Source organism: Cherax quadricarinatus, chromosome 9 (genome assembly GCF_038502225.1).
Source record: "Cherax quadricarinatus isolate ZL_2023a chromosome 9, ASM3850222v1, whole genome shotgun sequence".
NCBI lineage: Eukaryota > Metazoa > Arthropoda > Malacostraca > Decapoda > Parastacidae > Cherax > Cherax quadricarinatus.
The window spans coordinates 43129101-43155531 of record NC_091300.1 but is presented as its reverse complement, the minus strand read 5'-3'; the positions used below and the strand labels follow the sequence as shown (position 1 = coordinate 43155531).

The 26431-nt window shown below is 38.8% G+C and overlaps 1 protein-coding gene across 1 annotated transcript in view; it reads left to right on the top strand.

Moving 5' to 3' along the window:
- Nucleotides 1–26431, top strand: part of LOC128685938 (uncharacterized) — a gene marked incomplete at its 5' end in the record, with an annotated part of 637739 nt that overhangs the window by 541263 nt on the left and 70045 nt on the right. Inside the window, 3 exon segments of the mRNA XM_070083119.1 lie at nt 7302–9983; nt 10150–10283; nt 10706–11238. Of these exon segments, the coding sequence (XP_069939220.1) occupies nt 7302–9983; nt 10150–10283; nt 10706–11238 (3349 nt within the window).

The window sequence follows — 26431 nt, the reverse complement described above, 5'->3', positions numbered from 1 at the left end:
AAGATGAAGGGAATATTTTGAGGAATTGTTGAATGTTGATGAAGATAGGGAAGCTGTGATTTCGTGTATAGGGCAAGGAGGAATAACATCTTGTAGGAGTGAGGAAGAGCCAGCTGTGAGTGTGGGGGAAGTTCGTGAGGCAGTAGGTAAAATGAAAGGGGGTAAGGCAGCTGGGAGTAATGGGATAAAGATAGAAATGTTAAAAGCAGGTGGGGATATAGTTTTGGAGTGGTTGGTGCTATTATTTAATAAATGTATGGAAGACGATAAGGTACCTAGTTAAATGATAAAGAATCACACATAAAGTGGGAGTTGTCACAGTTGCTCTTTGCTGATGACACTGTGCTCTTGGGTGATTCTGAAGAGAAGTTGCAGAGGTTGGTGGATGAATTTGGTAGGGTATGTAAAAGAAGAAAATTGAAAGTGAATACAGGAAAGAGTAAGGTTATGAGGGTAACAAAAAGATTAGGTGATGAAAGATTGGATATCGGATTGAAGGGAGAGAGTATGGAGGAGGTGAATGTATTCAGATATTTGGGAGTGGACGTGTCAGCGGATGGGTCTATGAAAGATGAGGTGAATCATAGAATTGATGAGGGGAAAAGTGTGAGCGATGCACTTAGGAGTCTGTGGAGACAAAGAACTTTGTCCCTGGAAGCAAAGAGGGGAATGTATGAGAGTATAGTTTTACCAATGTTCCTGTATGGATGTGAAGCATGGGTGATGAATGTTGCAGCGAGGAGAAGGCTGGAGGCAGTGGAGATGTCATGTCTGAGGGCAATGTGTGGTGTGAATATAATGCAGAGAATTCATAGTTTGGAAGTTAGGAGGAGGTGCGGGATTGCCAAAACTGTTGTCCAGAGGGCTGAGGAAGGGTTGTTGAGGTGGTTCGGACATGTAGAGAGAATGGAGTGAAACGGAATGACTTCAAGAGTGTATCAGTCTGTAGTGGAAGGAAGGCGGGGTAGGGGTCGGCCTAGGAAAGGTTGGAGGGAGGGGGTAAAGGAGGTTTTGTGTGCAAGGGGCTTGGATTTTCAGCAGGCATGTGTGAGCGGGTTTGATAGGAGTGAATGGAGACAAATGGTTTTTAATACTTGACGTGCTGTTGGAGTGTGAGCAAAGTAACATTTATGAAGGGATTCAGGGAAACCAGCAGGCCAGACTTGAGTCCTGGAGTTGGGAAGTACAGTGCCTGCACTCTGAAGGAGGGGTGTTAATGTTGCAGTTAAAAACTGTAGTGTAAAGCACCCTTCTGGCAAGACAGTGATGGAGTGAATGATGGTGAAAGTTTTTCTTTTTTCGGGCCACCCTGCCTTGCTGGGGATTGGCCAGTGTGTTAATAAAAAAAAAATATCCAGACAAAGTGCTATACAGTGGTTCTGTGCTCCAGTGCCCTAAATTAATAATAATAATAATTATTATTATTATTATTATTGCAATAATACATATGTGCTAATATTAATAATAACATTATTATTAAACTGTAATATAATAATCATGTCCACTCATTACTTACCTTAAAATAACTGTAGTCTTAATGTAGAGTGAGAGGTGAGTAAACAAGATTAAATGAATAAATGAGAGAGAGAATGAGAGGGTAGAAGATTCACAAGTTATGTAAACAAACGTTGTTGTTGTTACCAACCCGGACACGAATGGTTTCTGTTCACTCTGTCAAGCCGACCAGAAAAACATCTCATACTTGTTAATTTATATGTCTATATGTTATGTAGCATGTTTATTATATAATTTTGAACAAAAATCATAGATGGATAAAGCAAAATGTCTATATTAACGTTTTATACATATTTAATGCGCCACAGTGATTATTATTGTGTTATTATCATTATTAATATGGCATCTTCATGATCAATTACACTCTTAATGAGTGGCTCTGAGACAGACAAGCAGACAGAAAGACAGACACAGGTAGACAGACACACAGGTAGACAGAAAGACAGACACACACAGACAGAAAGACACACACAGGTAGACAGAAAGAGACACAGGTAGACAGACACACAGGTAGACAGAAAGAGAGACACAGGTAGACAGACACACAAGTAGACATAAAGAGAGACACAGGTAGACAGACACACAAGTAGACATAAAGACAGACATACAGGTAGACAGAAAGACAGACACAGAGGTAGACAAAGACAGACACAGGTAGACATAAAGACACAGGTAGACAGAAAGACAGACACACAGAGATACAGACAGACACAGATATACAGGCAGACAGATACAGACAGGTTTATGTGCAACACTGAAAACAAATAGAGAATTCTTGCCACAATCTCCAGTGCAAGATTCAGACTTCATCTTAGGGGCCATTGTGAAATTTACTGTCCAGTTAGTACAGTTAATACAATATGATGCTGCAGATAGGACAGGGCTACTCAAACTGATGCTGCCTGCATGACGCATTGCCGCCGCGAGTATTGTCAAATATTATACAGTGGTGTGCATCAACCGGCCCAGCCCAGCTGCCAGATGCACGGTTGTAAGCTGAGTGGACGTATGTTGAGCAGGTCTAAGTCGGATGGTAGGTGTATAACCATAAAAACCATACAAAAATATACCGCTAATGGCTGAGAAGTGAACTCCACTATTTATGGTCTGATTTCTTTCATTTTTGGTGTACGTTAAGAAGTATCTTTCCATCATACATTGCTCAAGTTTGAATAAGATAACCCAACAAACAACTGAGAAAATAATAATATAATAATAAATATCTTTATTTACTACATGTACATGTACAAGGTATACAGGCCTAGCTGACATCAGTGACATACTATTGTATAGAAAGCTGCTTGTTATGCAGAGTATTTCAAGAAAATTAGGTCAGTGTCCCAGGGTAACACCCACACTAGTCGGCTAACACCCAGGTACCCATTTACTGATGGGTAAACATAGACAACAGCTGTAAAGAAACACGCCTAATGTTTCTACCCTGGCTGGGAATCGAATATTTATCAAAAATCATATATGGCTTACCAAAGCCAGGTACTAAAAATAAGCCATGTTGACTTTTTTTTGGGTTATCCTAGGTTCTCTACACATATGCTGCTATGTGTGATAATCTTTAAAGAGAAAATAACTTTTTTGTTTCAGGTTTATGGTGCAGTACGAGTGTGGATCACAATTAGCCCTGTGCTACGCTACGTTTTCTCTAATATAAGCCCCCAAGACAGGGATAGGAGAATGGTATTTGTATACCATATCCTCTTCATACCTCCATCGAACTGCTCGGTGTTATGCCAAATATTATTCATTCTGGAGTATTTAACATGTTTTATGTTATTTATATTGTTTCTTACGTCATATTAGATCAGTTGTGATAGGCAAATAAGCTATAGTGTTGATATTACTGTAATAATAAAGCATATTCTCCTGCTTCATGAGACTGAACTCATGGCAACTGACAGTGGCTTCAAAGCCACCTTATCTTTAATGGGTAATGTACTGTGTAGGTGCTTTACATAATGAGAAGCATTTCTTTTATTCATTGGAGCCATGGCTAGGGCTAAAAGTAAGCAGGTTAAAACAATAAATGGAGAAAAAGAAATTGAAATGACTTATGCAGCAAGTAGCGCCACCAAACAGTACCAGCAGGTTGATGTGGCGACCCTGGAAATTTGAAATTATGCTAGCCAAAATTAGTGCCGAATAACTGAAGGAACCGAATAACTGATTGCCAGATTTGTGATGGCGGACCTGTACTAATATATAGAAAGCCGCTTGTTATGCAAAGTACACCTACCACCCTACTTACGACCGAGTTCGGTTCCGAGAAACTGGTCGTAAGTCGAAATGGACGTAAGTCGAACTTTACTACTGAATATCAACATCACATTTTTGTAATAACTTTATTTTGTTTTATTTTGGTATTTCATGTTTTACTTTACTTTTTATGCTGTTAGTACTGTATTTTATACTGTAAGGTTTAGGATAAACACTGTGTACAACACAAATAGTTGTTTATTTCCCAGAAATTTGGCAAAAAAACACGGTCGTAAGTCGAGTGGTCGTAAGTCGAGCAGGTCGTAAGTCGGATGGCAGGTGTATTTCAAGAAAATTAGGTCAGTGTCCCAGGATAACACCCACACTAATTGACTAACACCCAGGTACCCATTTACTGATGGGCAAACATAGACAACAGGTGTCAAGAAACACGCCTAATGTTTCTACCCTGGCTGGGAATCGAATATTTACCAAAAATCATATATGGGTAAGCCAAGGCAGGTACTAGAAGTAAGCTACATTGACTTTTTTGGGTTATCCTGAGTTCTCTATACATGTGTGATAGTCTGTATAGAGAAAATAACTTTTTTGTTTCAGGTTTATGGTGCAGTACGAGTATATATCACAGTTAGCCCTGTGCTACACTCCGTTTTCTCTAATATAAGCCCCAAGACAGGGATAGGAGAATGGTACTTGTATCTCGTATCTTCTTCACACCTCCGTCGAACTGCTCGGAGTTATGCCAAATATTATTTATTCTTGAGTATTTAACATGTTTTATGTTATTTATATTGTTTATTATGTCATATTAGATCAATTGTTGTAGTCAAATAAGCTGTAGTGTTGATATTAGCGTAATAATAAAGCATATTCTCCTGCATCATGAGAATGAGCTCATAGCAACCGACAGTGGCTTCAAAGCCACCTTATCTTTAATGGATAATGTACTGTGTAGGTGCTTTACATAATGAGAAGCATTTCTTTTATTCATTGGAACCATGGCGAGGGCTAAAAGTAAGCAGGTTAAAACAATAGATACATAATGAGAAAAAAAAAAAACTCCGACTGTGTTTTTGGTTTAAAACAGCGACTTTGCAGTGTATTTACGTATACTATTTATTGTTGTATTCTAGTTTTCCTGGTCTCATTTTATAGAATGGAAGACATATTATGGAAATTGAGATTATTTTGAGTGGTTTCTCTATGAAAAGTACCTTGAAATTGAGCTCAAATTAGCAGAAATGTTCGATTTTTGCCAAAGCTCAAAGGTAAACAAATCATGCCGCGTGTTCAATACACGTCCAATACACAAGTGCCCTTATATTATTTATACCATTTCTATGCCACTTCTACACCAATTCAGTGGTCTGCATAACATAAATCTTCTATTTTTTTGTGAGAATAAAAATTCAAAGTGGAAGGCAAAAGAAATATAACAGAGGCCTGGGGACATGAGTAATGAACAGAGGAAATGTTATTTTAGTGCCAAAAATGTCTTGTCTTGTTTATTCTGGACCCTATTTGGAAATTGGGATCTTTTGAAATTTGTGTGAAATTGGCAAAATTGCCAATTTCTGACCACATTATTGGATAGTGGAAATCGGTAAATGGGTGGTTTCTTGTACTCATTCGATAGAAAAAATGGAGTTCTCGCAAAATAGGTATGATTTTTGTTGACTGGTACATTGGAATTGGCCAAAAATAGGGCTCAAAGTGGGCGATATCGCCGATGCGTAAACATCGTGGAGACTGCTAACTTCACAAGAGCATAATTTTGTAAGTTTTCCATCAAATTTCATGCTTTTGGTGTCATTATGATTGGGAAAAGATTCTCTATATTTTTGTAAGATTTTTTTTTTTTTTTTTTTTCCGAAAAATTTCCGACCCTGAGAACAAGTTTAGGAGAGGCTCTGCCAACCCTGAAAGTGTTAAACCAAAAACACTGTCAGTTTTTTTTCTCATTACGCACTGTGTGCTGCATGATTTTTTGTATACTGCGCACACTGATCACATACACCCATTCTTTCATGTGTAGGCTTACCAGCTTTCTCTTGCTAGATTTTATGGTGCTAGAATGTAGGCATACTAGGACATCAATAACCCTGGTGCGTAAGCCATACTAGTACGTCGGAAACCCTGAAAGTGTTAATACAGTAAGTATGATACTGTTGATAGGGAAGGATAACTCAGACTGATGCTGCCTGTATGGCACATTGCCGTCGCGAGTATCGTCAAATATTGTACAGTGGCATGTATCAGCCGGCCCAGCCCAGCTGCCAGATGTACGGTTGTAAGTCGAGTGGACGTATGTCGAGCAGGTCGTAAGTTGGATGGTAGGTGTATATACATATATATGTCCAAAACACTGGCTCGTAAGACGCATATATATGGCCGAAACAGTCAAAGGGTTAATGAGACTGTGATTATTATTTAGTATTATATAAACCAAGGTTTATACCAGTATTATTATTATCATTACTAATATGGCATCTCGAGATATAAGACACTCTTACTGATTTTAATGTGTACCTGCATGCCAGCACAGTGTGTAAGTTTATTTAGGTACAGGTATACGTAAGTTTAATTATCAGAGTATATATGAAATATGAAATAACTTTTAAAAATACAGTGGACCCCCGCATAACGATTACCTCCAAATGCGACCAATTATGTAAGTGTATTTATGTAAGTGCGTTTGTACGTGTATGTTTGGGGGTCTGAAAGGAATAATCTACTTCACAATATTCCTTATGGGAATAAATTCGGTCAGTACTGGCACCTGAACATACTTATGGAGTGAAAAAATATCGTTAACCGGGGGTCCACTGTACTTGAAATTTTGGAGTTTTCAGACATGATGGAGAGACTTGGTGCTTACAGAGCTCACGGAGAATGTAAACAAACTGGGTGGGGCACGATGACCACATTAGAAAGTCAGGTGGGGGGAGCCGTATCGCGAGTTTTGGTCATAATTTGAAATGTCTGTATTAGCGGAATGACAAAAAAGCAGAACGTTATAAAGCTGGGCCCTACTGTATATTAGAGCTGATATCTACTACTATATTTATTACAGTATACAGTACACTACTGTGTAAACATATAAAAATATACAAGAAATGCTATAAATGGTACAAAGGTGACAATAAAACAATATCAAAGATGGTTGACACAAACCCATTACCATTATAGCATGCTTCTCACATTGCGACGAATTTGTTTAACGATGTGATCTTAGGAACAGAACTCCTTCGTTAAGTGAGGAGAGGCTGTATCTGAATACATTCACCTCCATACTCTCTCCCTCCAATCTGATATCCCATCTCTTGTTACTTAATTTTCTTGTTTTCCTCATCACCTTACTTTTTCCTATATTCACTTTTAATTTTCTTGTTTTACATGATGTTATCTTTAATTTTAAAACTAGCCTCTTTCTCCCGGCACTTTAGTTGCCTCTTATGACACACATGACTTATGGATGAATGATTCTTTACCACTTCCCCATTACAGAATTAATATTGTAATGTTATTTGAATTAATGTCATCTTTTTTATCAGGCATGTGCTTGGAGAGTTGAAGAATTACAGTTATTGACAGACTCTGTCATCTCCTGGGAGATAGTGCCTCGTAATCTACTGTTAGTTGCAAGGACCATGCCAAAGTTAGCCAGCACTGAGTTAAAATTGAATGGGTTTAAAAAAACTCCTCTGCAGTGCCAAAATCAGTGGCGCTATGTTGTAACAGCATTCAAACATGGAGGTTACAAGCAACTTGCTGAACAGATTAATCTTATCTATTTATTGATGCCTTGTATGCTAAACCCCAATCTGTTTTATTATTATACTGTCAATAATCCTAACTGGAAAAAAAAAAGAAAGCAACACATCCAGAGTAGTCTTATAAAAACGTCTGTGGAAGCAGAAAGGACCGAAGAGCATATGCTTTCATATGTTCAGGTTAATGTACCACAGCTGTTAGATCCCAAGAAATGCCATGACAAGATCTCTACTGATGAAAAACTAGAGAGGAAAGAGGAGGAAGTTGTTAGTGCATCGTCTGTAGAAGCAGCAAAAACAAAAACAAAACAGACCAAAACACCTCTGTCACAGAGTGTATGTGAAGAGCATTCACCAAGAGAAAGTCCACAGAATATGACAAAAGATAACCAAAACGTGGGTGTGCCCAAAATTCCTGAAGCCAGTATGAAAGAAACTAAAAACAAAAATGCTTTATGGAATATGCTTTCATACTTTCGGATTAATGTACCACAGCTGTTAGACCCTAAGAAACATCATGACAAGACCTCTACTGATGAAAAACGAGAGACAAAAGAGGAGGAAGTTGTTAGTGCATCGTCTGTAGAAGCAGCAAAAATAAAAACAACACAGGCCGAAACACCTCTGTCACAGAGTGTATGTGAAGAGCATTTACCAAGAGAAAGTCCACAGAATATGATAAAAGATAACCAAAATGTGGGTGTGCCCAAAATTCCTGAAGTCGGTATGATGGAAACTAAAAACAAAAGTGCTGCAGGGAATATGCTTTCATATGTTCAGGTTAATGTACCACAGCCGTTAGACCCTAAGAAACATCATGACAAGACCTCTAGTGATGAAAAACGAGAGTTGAAAGAGGAAGTGGTTAGTGCATCATCTGTGGAAGCAGCAAAAACAAAAACAACACTGACCAAAACACCTCTGTCACAGAGTGTATGTGACGAGCATTCACCAAAAGAAAGTCAACAGATGGTAAAAGATAACCAAAATGTGGGTGTGCCCAAAATTCCTGAAGTCGGTATGATGGAAACTAAAAACAAAAGTGCTACAGGGAATATACTTTCAGATGTTCAGGTTAATGCACCACAGCTGTTAGATCCTAAGAAACATCATGACAAGATCTCTACTGATGAAAAACGAGAGATGAAAGAGGAGGGAGTTGTTAGTACTGTTGTTAGTGCATCATCTGTGGGAGCAACGAAAACAACACGGACCGAAACACCTCTGTCACAGAGTGTATGTGAAGAGCATTCACCAAGAGAAAGTCCACATAAGATGATAAAAGATAATCAAAATGTGGGTGTGCCCAAAATTCTTGAAGCCAGTATGATGGAAACTAAAAACAAAAGCACTACAGGAAATATATTTTCAGATGTTCAGGTTAATGTACCACAGCTGTTAGCCCCTAAGAACTGTCATGACGAGATCTCGACTGATGAAAAACGAGAAATGAAAGAGCAGGAAGTTGTTAGCCCATCATCTGTGGAAGCAGTAAAAACAACATGGACAGAAACACCTCTGTCACAGAGTGTATGTGAAGAGCATTCACCAAGAGATAGTCCACAGAAGATGATAAAAGATAACCAAAATGTGGGTGTGCCCAAAGTTCCTGAATTGAGTATGATGGAAACTAAAAACAAAAGTGTTAAGATCTCTACTGATGAAAAACGAGAGACGAAAGAGGAGGAAGTTAGTAGTGCATCATCTGTCAGTATTAAGAAAAAACCAAATGATTTGGAATTTGTAAGAATTTCAGCTACAGTTTCATCATTAAACAAAAAGCCATTAAAATTTAAAGAGGTTAAGAAACGACCAGCTGATGAAGTACAGGACATGCCTACATTATCTACCACAGTAATGATAACTTCTCAGAGTACTCCATCAGAGAAATCTACCTATATTTTGCAGTGTGATTCACAGGAGGATAAAGTGCAGGTAATGATATTAAATGTATCTAAAAGTAAAAAGGCCACATTAATTGAATGCAGTACTGTGCAAGGAGTTATTCCACCTCGAATCATCAGACTCTATTATCCCCCTAATTGTAAACTTCCAGCTGGTCTTACACACATGTACATTCCAAGGATATTGGTTCATTCAGATACCGTAAACTCTATTAAAAAAATGAAGGTATCACATTCTAATGATAAATATCCTATAATCAAATTTGAAAAGAACTCTAGTTCCTCATCATTCACTCCTTCACATCACTCCAGAATAAACACAGAATCAGAAGACAATGAATGTGAAGAAACTGGCTTGGATAATTTTGAAAATGAATCAAATATTCCATCTGTTGGTAATAATGGTCTAGATGGAGAATCCAGACGAGGGGAAGTAATCAAATTATTGGAGGAGTGCAAGCAAGAAAAAATAAGATTGCCGAACACATTACAAGAGAGTCACCAGCAGTAGATATCTCTTCTTAGGCAAGTCCTCACTGTCTTCCAACAACTTGAGCATGTTTGTTGAAAAAATATTTTGTTCTTATTAACACTAATAATACATGTTATATTCAGATTATATACTGTATAATTGTCCTTGTTATATAATTTTATCATTAATTAATTTCTTGGCACTGTCACTCTCACAGGTTTAGTGCACGATTAAAGTATTATTTCTTTTTCAGGTCACCCTGCGTCAGAAGGAAACAGCTGATGACTTAAAAAAATATTTAGCATTAATAACAGAGAGTAGGATTGCAGATGAACAAGAAGGTTTTAGAATGGGTAGGGAATGTGTAAATCAAGTGTTTACATTGAAGTACAGTGGCTGCAAGAAAAATTTATACATTTCCAATGCAAAAAAAAAAAAAATCCATACACTAGATATTGGTGTATACATTTCACTTGAATTTATGCAATAAGAAAAGTGGGCAGAGCTTGTGATAACTTAGTGTACTGGAGCCCATCTTGCTCCAATGTTCCCCACCACCCCACACTTAGTGCTCTTCCAGAGCTGGACGATGAAGGAAGATTGTTACATTGTTACTCATTGCCCATTTTTTTTCACTTGATCATGAACTTTGCCATGCTATAGCTCTGCTCCAAATGGTCAGAATGGGTCGAACTAAACTTTCAATTGTAGAGAAGACTCGTGCACTCACCCTATTAGAGCAAGGCATGTCTGTGATATGCATAGCTACAGACCTGAAGGTGATTAGCATGGCAATTTACAACCTCAAGAAAGCAGTTGCCTCTCCCACCTGGCACTGTGCCACCTAGGAAAGTGGGGCCTGGGGCCCCCAAAAAGACTTCTTTTGGCACAGACAAGATCCTGAAGAGGGAAGTGTTGTCAGATCCTGCCATAACAGGTGCAGACCTCAAGAAAAAGCATCCTGTACTCCTGAAAGACGTTGCAGTGCGAACCATTCAGCACCAACTGCAGAAGGATCTGAAAATCCCTGCTCGATGTGCTGTCAAGCAGCCCATGCTAAGTGAAGCCATGAAGAAGAAACGGCTTCAGTTCTGCAAGAAGTACAAGGATTGGACCTCAGACCAGTGGCAAAAGGTGATGTTCAGTGACGGGAGTACCTTCAGGCTCATCAGGAGCAGCTCTAAGATCATCCATGGTCCCAGTGGTGTGTCTCGTTATGACCCGCAGTATGCCATGAAGACAGTGAAGCACCCTGAGAGTATTATGGTCTTGGGTGCTTTTAGTGGTTATAAGGGCAGAGGTGGACTGTACTTTCTTCCCAAGAACATTACTATGAAGGGAAGTAATTACATGTATATCAAGGTGTTAAGGGACCACATGCTGACATTTTGGAACATTCACAAGTGTGATTTATTTTATTCATGATGGTGCCCCTGCCCATAAGTCAAAAGGAGTGAAAAAGTTCCTCGAGGACAATAATATCAGTGCTTTGGAGTAGCCAGGCAGTTCCCCTGACCTAAATTCTATCAAGAATGCCTGGCATGTGATGAAAAATGAAATTGCGAAAACTCGACCCACCAACATCACAGACCTGAAGGAGGCACTGAAGAAGCTTTGGATCAACATAGACGCCTCCTTCTTCTCCACCCTCGCCACACTTTGATATGCAGGTGACTTCAGATGGTGATAAAGAACAATGGTAACATGACCAAGTACTGATTGGAATCTAAAAAGTGAAAATAAAATACATGTACATACATTAAGTTGCATTTTTTTGTTTTGTTGTCCAAAAATTGTTAATGTTTAGATTTTTTGTGGCCACTGTATATATGTGAACAGTATTTAGATAAAGGTAGGGAAGTTTTCATTGCATTTATGGATTTAGAAAAGGCATATGATAGGGTGGATAGGGGAGCAATGTGGCAGATGTTGAAGTGTATAGAAGAGGTAGTAAGTTACTGAATGCTGTGAAGAGTTTTTATGAGGATAGTGAGGCTCAGGTTAGGGTGTGTAGGAGAGAGGGAGAGTATTTCCTAGTAAAAGTAGTCCTTAGACAGAGATATGTAATGTCACCATGGTTGTTTAACATATTTTTAGATGGGGTTGTAAAAGAAGTACAGTGGAGCCTCAAAAATCGAACGTATCACATATTGAATGTTTCGAAAATAAGACCATTTTTTCGGACAAACTGTGTCCCTATTATCAAACGCGCCCCTATTTTTGGACCACCAGGTACGAGACCTGTCCGCTGGCCCGCTCTGTCTACGTCCCCGCGCGGGCGCCGTGAGCAGTCTAGCTTTGTTTATGCTTGAGTGAACACTAACCTGCAATCTCATTCACACATTTTACGATTATTTAATTGTGTTTAGTGCTTGTGGGGCTATGAAATAAGCTGCCATGGGCCCAAAGAAACTTGCTAGCGGTACCCCTATGGTAAAGAAAGTGAGAAACACCATAGATGTGAAGAAGGAAATAATACAGAAGTATGAGATTGGAGTGAGACTTGTTGAGCTTGCCAGGATGTACAGAGGACTGTGGACAGTTATTTTGTGAGACAGAAACAGACGACTGTGGACAGTTATTTTGTGAGACAGAAACAGACAACTGTGGAGTTATTTTGTGAGACAGAAACAGACAACTGTGGAGTTATTTTGTGAGACAGAAACAGAGGACTGTGGAGTTATTTTGTGAGACAAACAGACAATTGTGGACAGTTATTTTGTGAGACAGAAACAGACAACTGTGGAGTTATTTTGTGAGACAAACAGATGATTTTGGACAGTTATTTTGTGAGACAGAAACAGACAACTGTGGACAGTTATTTTGTGAGACAGAAACAGACAACTGTGGACAGTTATTTTGTGAGACAGAAACAGACAACTGTGGAGTTATTTTGTGAGACAGAAACAGACAACTGTGGAGTTATTTTGTGAGACAAACAGATGATTGTGGACAGTTATTTTGTGAGACAGAAACAGACGACTGTGGACAGTTATTTTGTGAGACAGAAACAGAGGACTGTAGACAGTTATTTTGTGAGACTGGGGTCCAATGACTCTCAAGCTGGTCCTAGTGGCATTAAAATACAGAGAAGGGAAGCAATCCCAGAGAGGGCTTTGATACCAGAAGCCCTCATGGAGGGGGACTCTCCTTCCAGACAATAACCCCAAGTCCCTCTCTCCTCCTCCCTATCTTCCAGATGCCATCACCAATCTTCAATAAAGGTAAGTAAAAATGTTATTTTATATTAAGTAGGTTGGTAGACAGCAACCACCCAGGGAGGTACTACCGTCCTGCCAAGTGAGTGTAAAACGAAAGCCTGTAATTGTTTTACATGATGGTAGGATTGCTGGTGTCTTTTGTCTGTCTCATAAATATGCAAGATTACAGGTACGTCTTGCTACTTCTACTTACACTTAGGTCACACTACACATACATGTACACGTTTATTTATACACACTCATCTGAGTTTTCTTTGATTTTATCTTAATAGTTCTTGGTCTTATTACTTTTCCTTTTATATCCATGGGGAAGTGGAATAAGAATCTTTCCTCCGTAAGCTATGCGTGTTGTAAAAGTCAACTAAAATGCCGGGAACAATGGGCTAGTAACCCCTTTTCCTGTAAAGATTACTAAAAAGAATAAGAAGAAGAAAATTGTCAAAGTGGGAAGTCTGAATGTGCGTGGATGTTGTGCAAATGATAAGAAAGAGATGATTGTGGATGTTATGAATGAGAAGAAACTGGATGTCCTGGCTTTAAGTGAAACAAAGCTGAAGGGGGTGGGAGAGTTTCAATGGAGAGGAATAAATGGGATTAGGTCAGGGGTTTCAAATAGAGTTAGAGCTAAAGAAGGAGTAGCAATAATGTTGAAGGATAAGCTATGGCAGGAAAAGAGGGACTACAAATGTATAAATTCAAGGATTATGTGGAGTAAAATAAAGATTGGATGTGAAAAGTGGGTTATAGTAAGCGTGTATGCACCTGGAGAAGAGAGAAGTGTAGAGGAGAGAGAGAGATTCTGGGAAATGTTGAGTGAATGCGTGGGGAGTTTTGAATCAAGTGTGAGAGTAATGGTGGTTGGGGATTTCAATGCTAAAGTGGGTAAAAATGTTATGGAGGGAGTAGTAGGTAAATTTGGGGTGCCAGGGGTAAATGTAAATGGGGAGCCTTTAATTGAGCTATGTGTAGAAAGAAATTTGGTAATAAGTAACACATATTTTATGAAAAAGAGGATAAATAAATATACAAGGTATGATGTAGCACGTAATGAAAGTAGTTTGTTAGATTATGTATTGGTGGATAAAAGGTTGATGGGTAGGCTCCAGGATGTACATGTTTATAGAGGGGCAGCTGATATATCGGATCATTATTTAGTTGTAGCTACAGTTAGAGTAAGAGGTAGATGGGAAAAGAGGAAGGTGGCAACAACAAGTAAGAGGGAGGTGAAAGTGTATAAACTAAGGGAGGAGGAAGTTCGGGCGAGATATAAGCGACTATTGGCAGAAAGGTGGGCTAGTGCAAAGATGAGTAGTGGGGGGGGTTGAAGAGGGTTGGAATAGTTTTAAAAATGCAGTATTGGAATGTGGGGCAGAAGTTTGTGGTTATAGGAGGGTGGGGGCAGGAGGAAAGAGGAGTGATTGGTGGAATGATGAAGTAAAGGGTGTGATAAAAGAGAAAAAGGTAGCTTATGAGAGGTTTTTACAAAGCAGAAGTGTTATAAGAAGAGCAGAATATATGGAGAGTAAAAGAAAGGTGAAGAGAGTGGTGAGAGAGTGCAAAAGGAGAGCAGATGAAAGAGTGGGAGAGGCACTGTCAAGAAATTTTAATGAAAATAAGAAAAAATTTTGGAGTGAGTTAAACAAGTTAAGAAAGCCTAGGGAAAGTATGGATTTGTCAGTTAAAAACAGAGTAGGGGAGTTAGTAGATGGGGAGAGGGAGGTATTAGGTAGATGGCGAGAATATTTTGAGGAACTTTTAAATGTTAAGGAAGAAAGGGAGGCGGTAATTTCATGCACTAGCCAGGGAGGTATACCATCTTTTAGGAGTGAAGAAGAGCAGAATGTAAGTGTGGTGGAGGTACGTGAGGCATTACGTAGAATGAAAGGGGGTAAAGCAGCTGGAACTGATGGGATCAGGACAGAAATGTTAAAAGCAGGGGGGGATATAGTGTTGGAGTGGTTGGTACTTTTGTTTAATAAATGTATGAAAGAGGGGAAGGTACCTAGGGATTGGCGAAGAGCATGTATAGTCCCTTTATATAAAGGGAAAGGGGACAAAAGAGATTGTAAAAATTATAGAGGAATAAGTTTACTGAGTATACCAGGAAAAGTATACGGTAGGGTTATAATTGAAAGAATTAGAGGTAAGACAGAATGTAGAATTGCGGACGAGCAAGGAGGCTTCAGAGTGGGTAGGGGATGTGTAGATCAAGTGTTTACATTGAAGCATATATGTGAACAGTATTTAGATAAAGGTAGGGAAGTTTTTATTGCATTTATGGATTTAGAAAAGGCATATGATAGAGTGGATAGAGGAGCAATGTGGCAGATGTTGCAAGTATATGGAATAGGTGGTAAGTTACTAAATGCTGTAAAGAGCTTTTATGAGGATAGTGAGGCTCAGGTTAGAGTGTGTAGAAGAGAGGGAGAATACTTCCCGGTAAAAGTAGGTCTTAGACAGGGATGTGTAATGTCACCATGGTTGTTTAATATATTTATAGATGGGGTTGTAAAAGAAGTAAATGCTAGGGTGTTCGGGAGAAGGGTGGGATTAAATTATGGGGAATCAAATTCAAAATGGGAATTGACACAGTTACTTTTTGCTGATGATACTGTGCTTATGGGAGATTCTAAAGAAAAATTGCAAAGGTTAGTGGATGAGTTTGAGAATGTGTGTAAAGGTAGAAAGTTGAAAGTGAACATAGAAAAGAGTAAGGTGATGAGGGTATCAAATGATTTAGATAAAGAAAAATTGGATATCAAATTGGGGAGGAGGAGTATGGAAGAAGTGAATGTTTTCAGATACTTAGGAGTTGACGTGTCGGCGGATGGATTTATGAAGGATGAGGTTAATCATAGAATTGATGAGGGAAAAAAGGTGAGTGGTGCGTTGAGGTATATGTGGAGTCAAAAAAAGTTATCTATGGAGGCAAAGAAGGGAATGTATGAAAGTATAGTAGTACCAACACTCTTATATGGATGTGAAGCTTGGGTGGTAAATGCAGCAGCGAGGAGACGGTTGGAGGCAGTGGAGATGTCCTGTCTAAGGGCAATGTGTGGTGTAAATATTATGCAGAAAATTCGGAGTGTGGAAATTAGGAGAAGGTGTGGAGTTAATAAAAGCATTAGTCAGAGGGCAGAAGAGGGGTTGTTGAGGTGGTTTGGTCATTTAGAGAGAATGGATCAAAGTAGAATGACATGGAAAGCATATAAATCTATAGGGGAAGGAAAGAGGGGTAGGGGTCGTCCTCGAAAGGGTTGGAAAGAGGGGGTAAAGGAGGTTTTGTGGGTGAGGGGCTTGGACTTCCAGCAAGCGTGCATGAGCGTGTTAGATAGGAGTGAATGGAGACGAATGATACTTGGGACCTGACGATCTGTTGGAGTGTGAGCAGGGTAATATTTAGTGAAGGGATTCAGGGAAACCGGTTATTTTCATATAGTCGGACTTGAGTCCTGGAAATGGGAAGTACAATGCCTGCACTTTAAAAGAGGGGTTTGGGATATTGGCAGTTTGGAGGGATATGTTGTGTATCTCTATACGTATATGCTTCTAAGCTGTTGTATTCTGAGCGCCTCTGCAAAAGCAGTGATGGTGTGTGAGTGTGGTGAAAGTGTTGAATGATGATGAAAGTATTTTCTTTTTGGGGATTTTCTTTCTTTTTTTTGGGTCACCCTGCCTCGGTGGGAGACGACCGACTTGTTGAAAAAAAAAAAAAAAAAAAAAAAAAAAGAACATAAGAAAGGAGGAACACTGCAGCAGGCCTGTTGGCCCATACTAGGCAGGTCCCCTACAATTCATCCCACCAACAAACATTTGACCAACTCAATTTTCAATGCCACCCAAGAAACAAGCTCCGATGTGCAAGTCCCACTCAAATCCAACCCCTCCCACTCATGTGTACGAATGGTATATAATACCGACAAGATGAGATTAAGACACATGTGCAACATCTGGGTATCTTTATTGTAGACATTTCGCCATCCAGTGGCTTTATCAATACAAATTCTAGGACATAACTTGAAGACAGTAGAACTATGTACAGAAAATGAGGTAATCAGTCCCTCAACCTAGGAGTAGGTGCAAAGAGCACCATAGTCGTGGAGACTATAGCATTTGTTGTGTGTATGTAAAACTGTAATTAATCTCTATAAAATGTATTTTTTTTGTGAATATTTTTGGGTTTCTGGAACGGATTAATTGTATTTCCATTATTTCTTATGGGAAATATTGCTTCAAATTTCAGACTTTGCGAATTTAGAACTAGCTCCTGGAACGGATTAAGTTCGAAATTTGAGGTTCCACTGTACAGTGGAATCATTACTTACGAGTTTAATCCATTCTGTGACCTTGCTCGCATCTCAGTTTGCTCGTTTGTCAAGTCAATTTTCCTCATTTAAATTAATTGAAATGGAATTAATCCATTCCAGTGGAATTCCAGGCATGACAAAATACTTCAGTATTTCCCTAATATCAACTCTTTGACTTATTTATCTATCAAAATTCATCTAATATGACATAAACAATATTACCTCTTTCATTGTTTCGGCTGTATATATACATCTCACGAGCCTATGTTTCCGAAGTATTATTATGCGTAAATTCTAGCGGCTTCAAATCTAGCAGGAGAAAGCTGGTAGACCCATATGTGAGAGAATGGGTCTCCTAGGTCAGTGTGCGCACTATAAAAAAAATCGGGGAGCCAGTGGTGCATTGTGGGAATTCCATTTCAGTAGTCCTTGTTCAGCATGCCTAGCAGTAAGAAATATCTGACTGGTAAATCTGGGCCTCTTCTTTTCCCAAGTGATAGATTGAACACAGATGGAAGTGTCAGTGAAGATGAATTTCATGGTATTGAGGAGTTTGTGACCACAAGCAATGCCCAGGATACCAGAAGAAAGAAAGGAAGAAAGGAGAAAGAATGAGAAAGAAAGAGAAAAAGAGAAAGAAGGAAAAGGAAGAAAGAAGGTGAAAGAAGAAAGAAAGATAATTAGGTAGGAAGGATGGAGGGGAAGCAAGCATCGGACCCCATTGTGTTGACAGGCGGTAGGGGGAGTGAGTAATGATATAATATGTCATTTTGACAGCTGCCAGACCCTGACTCAGCACATTTAGAAGGCCCCCCCCCCCACACACACACACACAAAAGGCAAACTTGCTCCTACTTTGAAGAAAACTGCTCAGACAAGGTGTTTTGTCTGTGCACATACAAAAAAAGCCCACAAAAATGCAGACATACTCCTTTTATGTGTGAGGAGTGTAAAACACCATTGTGTATGAAACTATGTTTCAGAGAGTTCCACAAGCTGCAGAACTTTTAGGAACATGTCCAGTGACTGTACATTTGTATATATATTATAGAAAGACAGTAATAAACAATTTTTTGTATTGTTTGTGTAAACAAGTTTTGTAAACAGTATGTTGATAATTATGTGCGCTTATTGTGTTGTATACGAGTGTATATATGTACATTGCACCTTACTTTGGTCTCACAGGCCACATAAGTTACCTGAAAAAATAAAGTAGTGGAAAAAGCAAGAAACCTTAGAATGGAAGTAAAAAAAGTTTACCGGGTGAGCAGCATTCGCTGCTGTTACCTACACGGCTCATTTTCTGCCAACTTTACGCCTCTGTATCTTGGTAAGTAATGATCACAAAATTTTTTTTTAGGCTTAAAATGCTCAGCAAAATAATCCTAACATTTTGGTAAGAAAAAAATAATTTTATTTTTCAAGTATTTTTCGACATTGAATGACAGTTTCAGAAATGGGCTTGTGACAGTGAAAGGGTTAATAACATAGAAACATGATATATACACTAGAATGAAATATGTCATTACATATGTGGCTGGTGGTAGTGGCCGCGGCAGCATAGCGGCCATTGTTGTTGTTGTTGACTACACACCTCATGCTCTTATTATAACAGAAAACAGAGTGTTTGTGAGGCACACTGCATTAGATCACTACACAGTTTCATAAGGAAAACAACAATAATAATAGTAATATAAAAAAAAATTATGTAGTTCTACAGCTGTTATCTTGGAGGTGGAGAAGAGATGCTGGGCACAGCGGCATGTGCTGTCAGGAGTTCATTTCATTTCAGCCTTTTTCTGTTGCTTAATTGCTACACTCTTAATAATACACTTAACTTAACTGCTACAATTTTTATTTTTGTTACAGTAGACCGTCATTTAGCACACATTTATTTGGCATGATTCAGGTATAGCACGATTGAAGAATTGCTGCACGGTTTTATGTAACACATCGTAAAAGTAATTTAACACGGTTCAGTTTGCAGAAGGAAAAAAAAATTCCTTTTTCCTCAAGCGGCAGCCTTGTTGTGGATCAGCGGAGGAGACCTCCCGCCATCCCATGCCACCCCCCGACACCACCCCAGCATTTGTACTTCATACTCGTCCAGTCTTTCTTCTCTGTTTCAAGTTAGCTGTGTTTGTGAATTGTGTTTTGATCTTTTAATTACTATATCTTGTATCTGCCAAGCAATCATGACGCCCAGTAGGCATACCAGTGTTGCTAAAAGTGGCAAGAAAAAGTATAAGCATTTAAGTCTCAGAATTAATAAAGAAAACGAAGATATTAGACAAGAGATAACCTGTAGTGTAATGAAGTGTTACTTTGTACACATAAAAAGAGGTGGAAGATTGAGACACTTATGCAGCACATGGGAATCTTTATTCAGGAAACGTTTCGCCACACAGTGGCTTCATCAGTCCAATACAAAGAGGAAGGCGTAAGGAGAGGAGTAGTATGAGGTAATCAGTCCCTCAGCCTGGAGTCGATGTGTTCAGCCACTGTGTGGCGAAACGTTTCCTGAATAAAGATTCCCATATGCTGCATAAGTGTCTCAATCTTCAACTTGTCGGTTTTTCAAACCATTCATCACAATAAAAAGAGGCAAACATAAGTTTGTGTGACTGACTTACTGAATGACTTGACTAACTTACTGAATGACTTGACTTACTGACATCACGGACTGAATGACTTGACTTACTGACATCACGGACTGAATGGCTTAAAGTTAAACACTCCAGTACAACCATTGACTTCAGTACCAGAACCTCTACCATCCACCTCAGCCCAGTAAGGCCACATCATAACTCTCCACTCTCTTCACAATCATCCACAAACACCAGCACCCACAATTTAAGATAAGAAATACTATTATTTCTGTTACATTTGTAGTGTTATGCAGTAAAAACAACATAATACATAATGAACTACAATTACATATTCTCTTTTATTTTTGTAAGAGGTGCAGGCCTAAAAAAAAGCTGTTTGGCTTTTTTAGGGCTCTCGAGAATGTAACCCTATTTTTCCCATAAGTTCTTCAGTGCATCAAACACTATTTTACCTTGCACTGCATTTTCAGAAACGTAACTACCATGTTAAATGATGGTCTACTGTGCTTCACTATTCTGGCTGGCACAATAGCCTTTATAGACTCCTTGTGCTTTAGTATTGTACATATCGATGAAATGCTCTGCTGGTACTACCTGGCCAGGTCCTTAACTCTCACTTCTAGACTGTGTTTATCAATGATTTCCTGCTTTAAATCCATGGTAATCATCCTCTTCTTCTTCTTGGCACTGTGCTGTGGACTTGCTTTCTTAGGACCCATGGTTAGAAACAAGAAATTTTGCAAAATAACTGCACAAAACATAAGGAGAACACGAGAATTCTTTCAACCATGTGGTAAGCGCTGTAAGCATATGTGAACTGCTGATAATAATAATATGTACATGGTACATACATATTATTATAATTATTATTATAGTATTACATATTATATGTATTATTATTATTGTTATTTTTTATTATTATTAATTATTATTATTAGCATTATTAATTATTTTTTAATTATTATTATTTTTTATTTTATTATCACACTGGCCGATTCCCACCAAGGCAGGGTGGCCCGAAAAAGAAAAACTTTCACCATCATTCACTCCATCACAGTCTTGCCAGAAGGGTGCTTTACAGTACAGTTTTGGCAAGACAGTGATGGAGTGAATGATGGTGAAAGTTTTTCTTTTTCGGGCCACCCTGCCTTGGTGGGAATCGGCCAGTGTGATAATAAAATAAAAAATAATAATAATTAAAAAATAATTAATAATGCTAATAATAATAATAATTATTATTATTATTATTATTATTATTATTATTATTATTATTATTATTATTATTATTATTTTCGTATAATAATAATTTTGCTTGCCATTTTTAATTTTTATTCACACAAAAAATAGAAGATTTACTGTTATGCAGACTACCGCATTATTGTAATAATTGTATAAATGATGTCAACTCATTCGTGACTGCATATTAGAGTGGCCAGTCGGACAGGTATTGCACGGTGACGTCATTTGTTTACTCTTGAACATCGCCAAAGAGTTGAACATTTCTCCTACTTTGAGCTCAATTTCAAGGTACTTTTTGTCGTGAAACCAATCAAATTTGTATCTATTTCTGTAATATGTCTTCCATTCTGTCAAATGAGACCAAAAAATGAGAATACATCCATAAGAACCATTTGAAAATATACCGCTAAGGGGCAGCTAATGGCTGAGAAGTGAACTCCATTATTTATGGTCTGATTTCTTTCAATTTTGGTGTACGTTAAGAAGCATCTTTCCATCATACATTGCCTAAGTTTCAATAAGATAGTCCAACAAACAACGGAGATCAAATTCCCTAGATCAAGAGCAAGAGCCCTTCACCAGCATCAAGGAACCTCCCTTGAAGACCACTTGCATCTTGAAATTTCACTCGCATCTGGAAGCAAAAAATAGACCAAGCGACTGCTCGTATCTTGAAAAACTCGCACATCGGGGCACTCATAAGTAGAGGTTCCACTGTAAATGCTAGGGTGTTGGGGAGAGGGTAGGATTAAATTATGGGTAATCAAATACAAAATAGGAGTTGACACAGTTACTTTTTGCTGTTGATAGTGTACTTTTGGGACATTCTAAAGAAAAGTGGCAAAGGTTAGTGGATGAGTTTGGGATGGTGTGTAAAAGAAGAAAGTTGAAAGTCAACATGGATAGGGGTAAGGTGATGAGGGTATCAAACAATTTAAATAAAGTAAAATTGGATATCAAATTGGAGGGAGGGAGTATGGAAAAAGTGAATATGTTCATATGGGTTTATGAAGGATGAGGTTAACCATTTACGGGTTGTAAATGCTGCAGCAAGGAGGAGGCTGGAGGCAGTGGAGATGTCATGTCTAAGGGCAACTCGTGGTGTAAATATTATGCAGAGTATTTGTAGTGGGAAAGTAATAGGTGTGGAGTTACTAAAAGTATTAGTCAGAAGGCTGAAGAGAGGTTGAGGTGGTTTGGTCATTTAGAGAGGATGGAACAAAGCAGAATGACTTGGAGAGCATATAAATCTGTAGTGGGAGGAAGGCAGGGTAGGTGTTGTCCTAGGAAAGATTGGAGGGAGGGGGGTAAAGGAGGCTTTGTGGGTGAGGGACATGGACTTCCAGCAAGCATACATGTACCTGTTAGATAGGAGTGAATGGAGACAAATGGTTTTTGGGACCTGAGGAGCTGTTGGAGTGTGAGTAGGGTAATATTTTATGAAGGGATTCAGGAAACCGGTTAGCCAGACTTGAGTCCTGAAGGCGGGAAGTACAATGTCTGCTGTTGGCTGTTTGGAATGACATCTAAATTGTCATATCTGAGTGCCTCTGCTAAGACAGTGATTATGTATGAATGATGGTGGAAGTGTTGAACGATGATGAAAGTTTTTCTTTCTTTTTGGGTCACCCTGTCTCGGTGGGAAAGAGCCGATGTGTTAAAAAAACTTAGTAATACTTTTATAAGATTTTACTAAACTGTGTCATCTAAATTCAGGACACTTAGATAAAACAAATTCTAAATGTGCTCTCCAGTTTTAAAACTCCTAATGTAACATTGAATGATATACTTAGTATTTTTTTGGCCCAGAGCTTGGCTGTGGAAATAGAAAAACTTAAACAGGTCATAGGCAAATCAGGTAAAATTAAATAGGGCTTAAACTTAAGAAGATCTGCTTTACAATGTTTTGCACTTAAGATATTGGAATTATGGAACCACTTAATAGTTCTGAATGTTGATTTTCAGTTATGATAATTGCAGTCATTATAAATTAATAGTTTTTTAAATACATTCATATTTTAAGTATAGTGTATTCATTTTATGCATGTACCATAATAAACTGACTGTGGACATTTCTTACTTACAACATTGGCACTTTAAAACCAGTTAATTATTTAAAAACATATTTGCTTTATAGAGATTGATCAAAAATTTAGATTTAATATTTACAATTTTCTTAAGGATGCTTCGTTGGTTGAGTTGTGGTAGTGGCTGCTTCAGTGTATTGGACATGTTTGGTGGGTGAGGCACAGGACCTCACACCACACCCTCCCTCAGTTATATTCTTTAGTACCTTCCCACACTTTATATCCATCCACCCTTTTTCCCTTCTATTTCCCCCACCTCCCACTCCTTTCTCCCTTTTTTGGAGGCAGCTGCTACCTGCCCCTACTCACACAGATCAACATTTTATTTTTCCTGCCTCCAAATTTGAGACGGTTGGCCTGAGATGCATGATCAATATATAATGGGTCTTAACACTGGTGTGCACAGTATTAACAAAAATCTGTGGGAGCACCAGCTAGAGCAGACAGCATGGCAAACACCAGGGATTCACTGATGTCATGTCGCTAGGGTTTCCACACTTACAATCACTTTTTTACTTTTTTTTCAGCAACTGCTTTCTGTAGGAATTTTGACACACAGCGCTTAGTGTCCCTTCTAGCCCTTTTCTCCCCTCACCTCTGATCCCCTCTCCACCTAGCTGTTTATAGCCTCAGCACTTTTTTCTGCTCCGCAGCGCTGTATAACCCTTGTCAGTTTAGCGCTTTCTTTGATTATAATAATAATGCTGGTATCCAGATCACTTATTCTCTCGTCCATCCTCTTCAGGTCATTCAGTTTTTCCACGGGGACTATATCAGTAGCCTAACAGCCCAGCTGTGCTCCCAATAAAATGGTAATGAGGCTTCAGGAAAGATTGTTCTCACTGCTATAATTACTTCCTGGTCTGATGAAATGATTTCATACTTCGAAGGATTGAGGATGTGTCCCAAAGCTTCTCCCTGTGACTTCACCAGTTGTAGGTTCTGTACCAGAGATTCTTCCATACCTTCCAGAGTGCCATCATCCAGGTACCAGATATTGAGTTAGCTTTGGAAGCTGGAAGCGAGTTGTCTTACTGCCATTCAGAAGAGAAACAAAATGAGTGCGTCTTCCTGCTGAACACCCTATGATGTGATTTTATGCTCGCCAAATAAAAGAATTACATTTTTGCTGTAACCAGCAAAAATAAAAGGAAAAAGACTGGGAACCTGCTCTCGAACAGCTGTCAAGATCTCATCTCTCTTCAGGTTAAAAGCAGGGGTCATCCTTGAAAAGGTAGGAGGGAGGGGGTAAAGGAGGTTTTCTGGGCAAGGGACTTGGACTTAAAGCAAGCATGTGTGTGTTAGATAGGAGTGAATGGAGACGAATGGTTTTTGGGACCTGACAAGCTGTTGGAGTGTGAGCAGGGTGATATTTTGTGAAGGGATTCAGGGATATTGGTTAGCCAGACTTGAGTCCTGGAAATGGGAAGTACAATGCCTGCACTTTGAAGGAGGGGTTTGGGATATTGGCAGTTTGGAGGGACTCCTGAACTTTCATATCTGAGTGCCTCTGCAAAGACAGTGATTATGTATCAGTGAGGTGAAAGTGTTGAATGATGATGAAAGCATTTTCTTTTTGGGGATTTTCTTTCTTTTTGGGTCACCCTGCCTCAGTGGGAGACGACTGACGTGTTAAAAAAATATGTGTATGTATGTATATATGTATGTATGTATTATATATATATATATATATATATATATATATATATATATATATATATATATATATATATATATATATATATATTTTTTTTCATGAAGTCGGTCGTCTCCCACCGAGGCAGGGTGACCCAAAAAAAGAAAGAAAATCCCCAAAAAGAAAATACTTTCATCATCATTCAACACTTTCACCACACTCACACATTATCACTGTTTTTGCAGAGGTGCTCAGAATACAACAGTTTAGAAGCATATACGTATAAAGATACACAACATATCCCTCCAAACTGCCAATATCCCAAACCCCTCCTTTAAAGTGCAGGCATTGTACTTCCCATTTCCAGGACTCAAGTCCGACTATATGAAAATAACCGGTTTCCCTGAATCCCTTCACTAAATATTACCCTGCTCACACTCCAACAGATCGTCAGGTCCCAAGTATCATTCGTCTCCATTCACTCCTATCTAACACGCTCATGCACGCTTGCTGGAAGTCCAAGCCCCTTGCCCACAAAACCTCCTTTACCCCCTCTTTCCAACCCTTTCGAGGATGACCCCTACCCCTCCTTCCTTCCCCTATAGATTTATATGCTTTCCATGTCATTCTACTTTGATCCATTCTCTCTAAATGACCAAACCACCTCAACAACCCCTCTTCTGCCCTCTGACTAATGCTTTTATTAACTCCACACCTTCTCCTAATTTCCACACTCCGAATTTTCTGCATAATATTTACACCACACATTGCCCTTAGACAGGACATCTCCACTGCCTCCAACTGTCTCCTTGCTGCTGCATTTACCACCCAAGCTTCACATCCGTGTTGGTACTACTATACTTTCATACATTCCCTTCTTTGCCTCCATAGATAACGTTTTTTGACTCCACATATACCTCAATGCACCACTCGCCTTTTTCCCTCATCAATTCTATGATTAACCTCATCCTTCATAAACCCATCCGCCGACACGTCAACTCCCAAGTATCTGAAAACATTCACTTCTTCCATACTCCTCCTCCCCAATTTGATATCCAATTTTTCTTTATCTAAATCATTTGATACCCTCATCACCTTACTCTTTTCTATGTTCACTTTCAACTTTCTACTTTTACACACATTCTCAAACTCATCCACTAACCTTTGCAATTTTTCTTTAGAATCTCCCATAAGCACAGTATCATCAGCAAAAAGTAACTGTGTCAGTTCCCATTTTGAATTTGATTCCCCATAATTTAATCCCACCCCTCTCCCGAACACCCTAGCATTTACTTCTTTTACAACCCCATCTATAAATATATTAAACAACCATGGTGACATTACACATCCCTGTCTAAGACCTACTTTTACCAGGAAGTATTCTCCCTCTCTTCTACATACCCTAACCTCAGCCTCACTATTCTCATAAAAGCTCT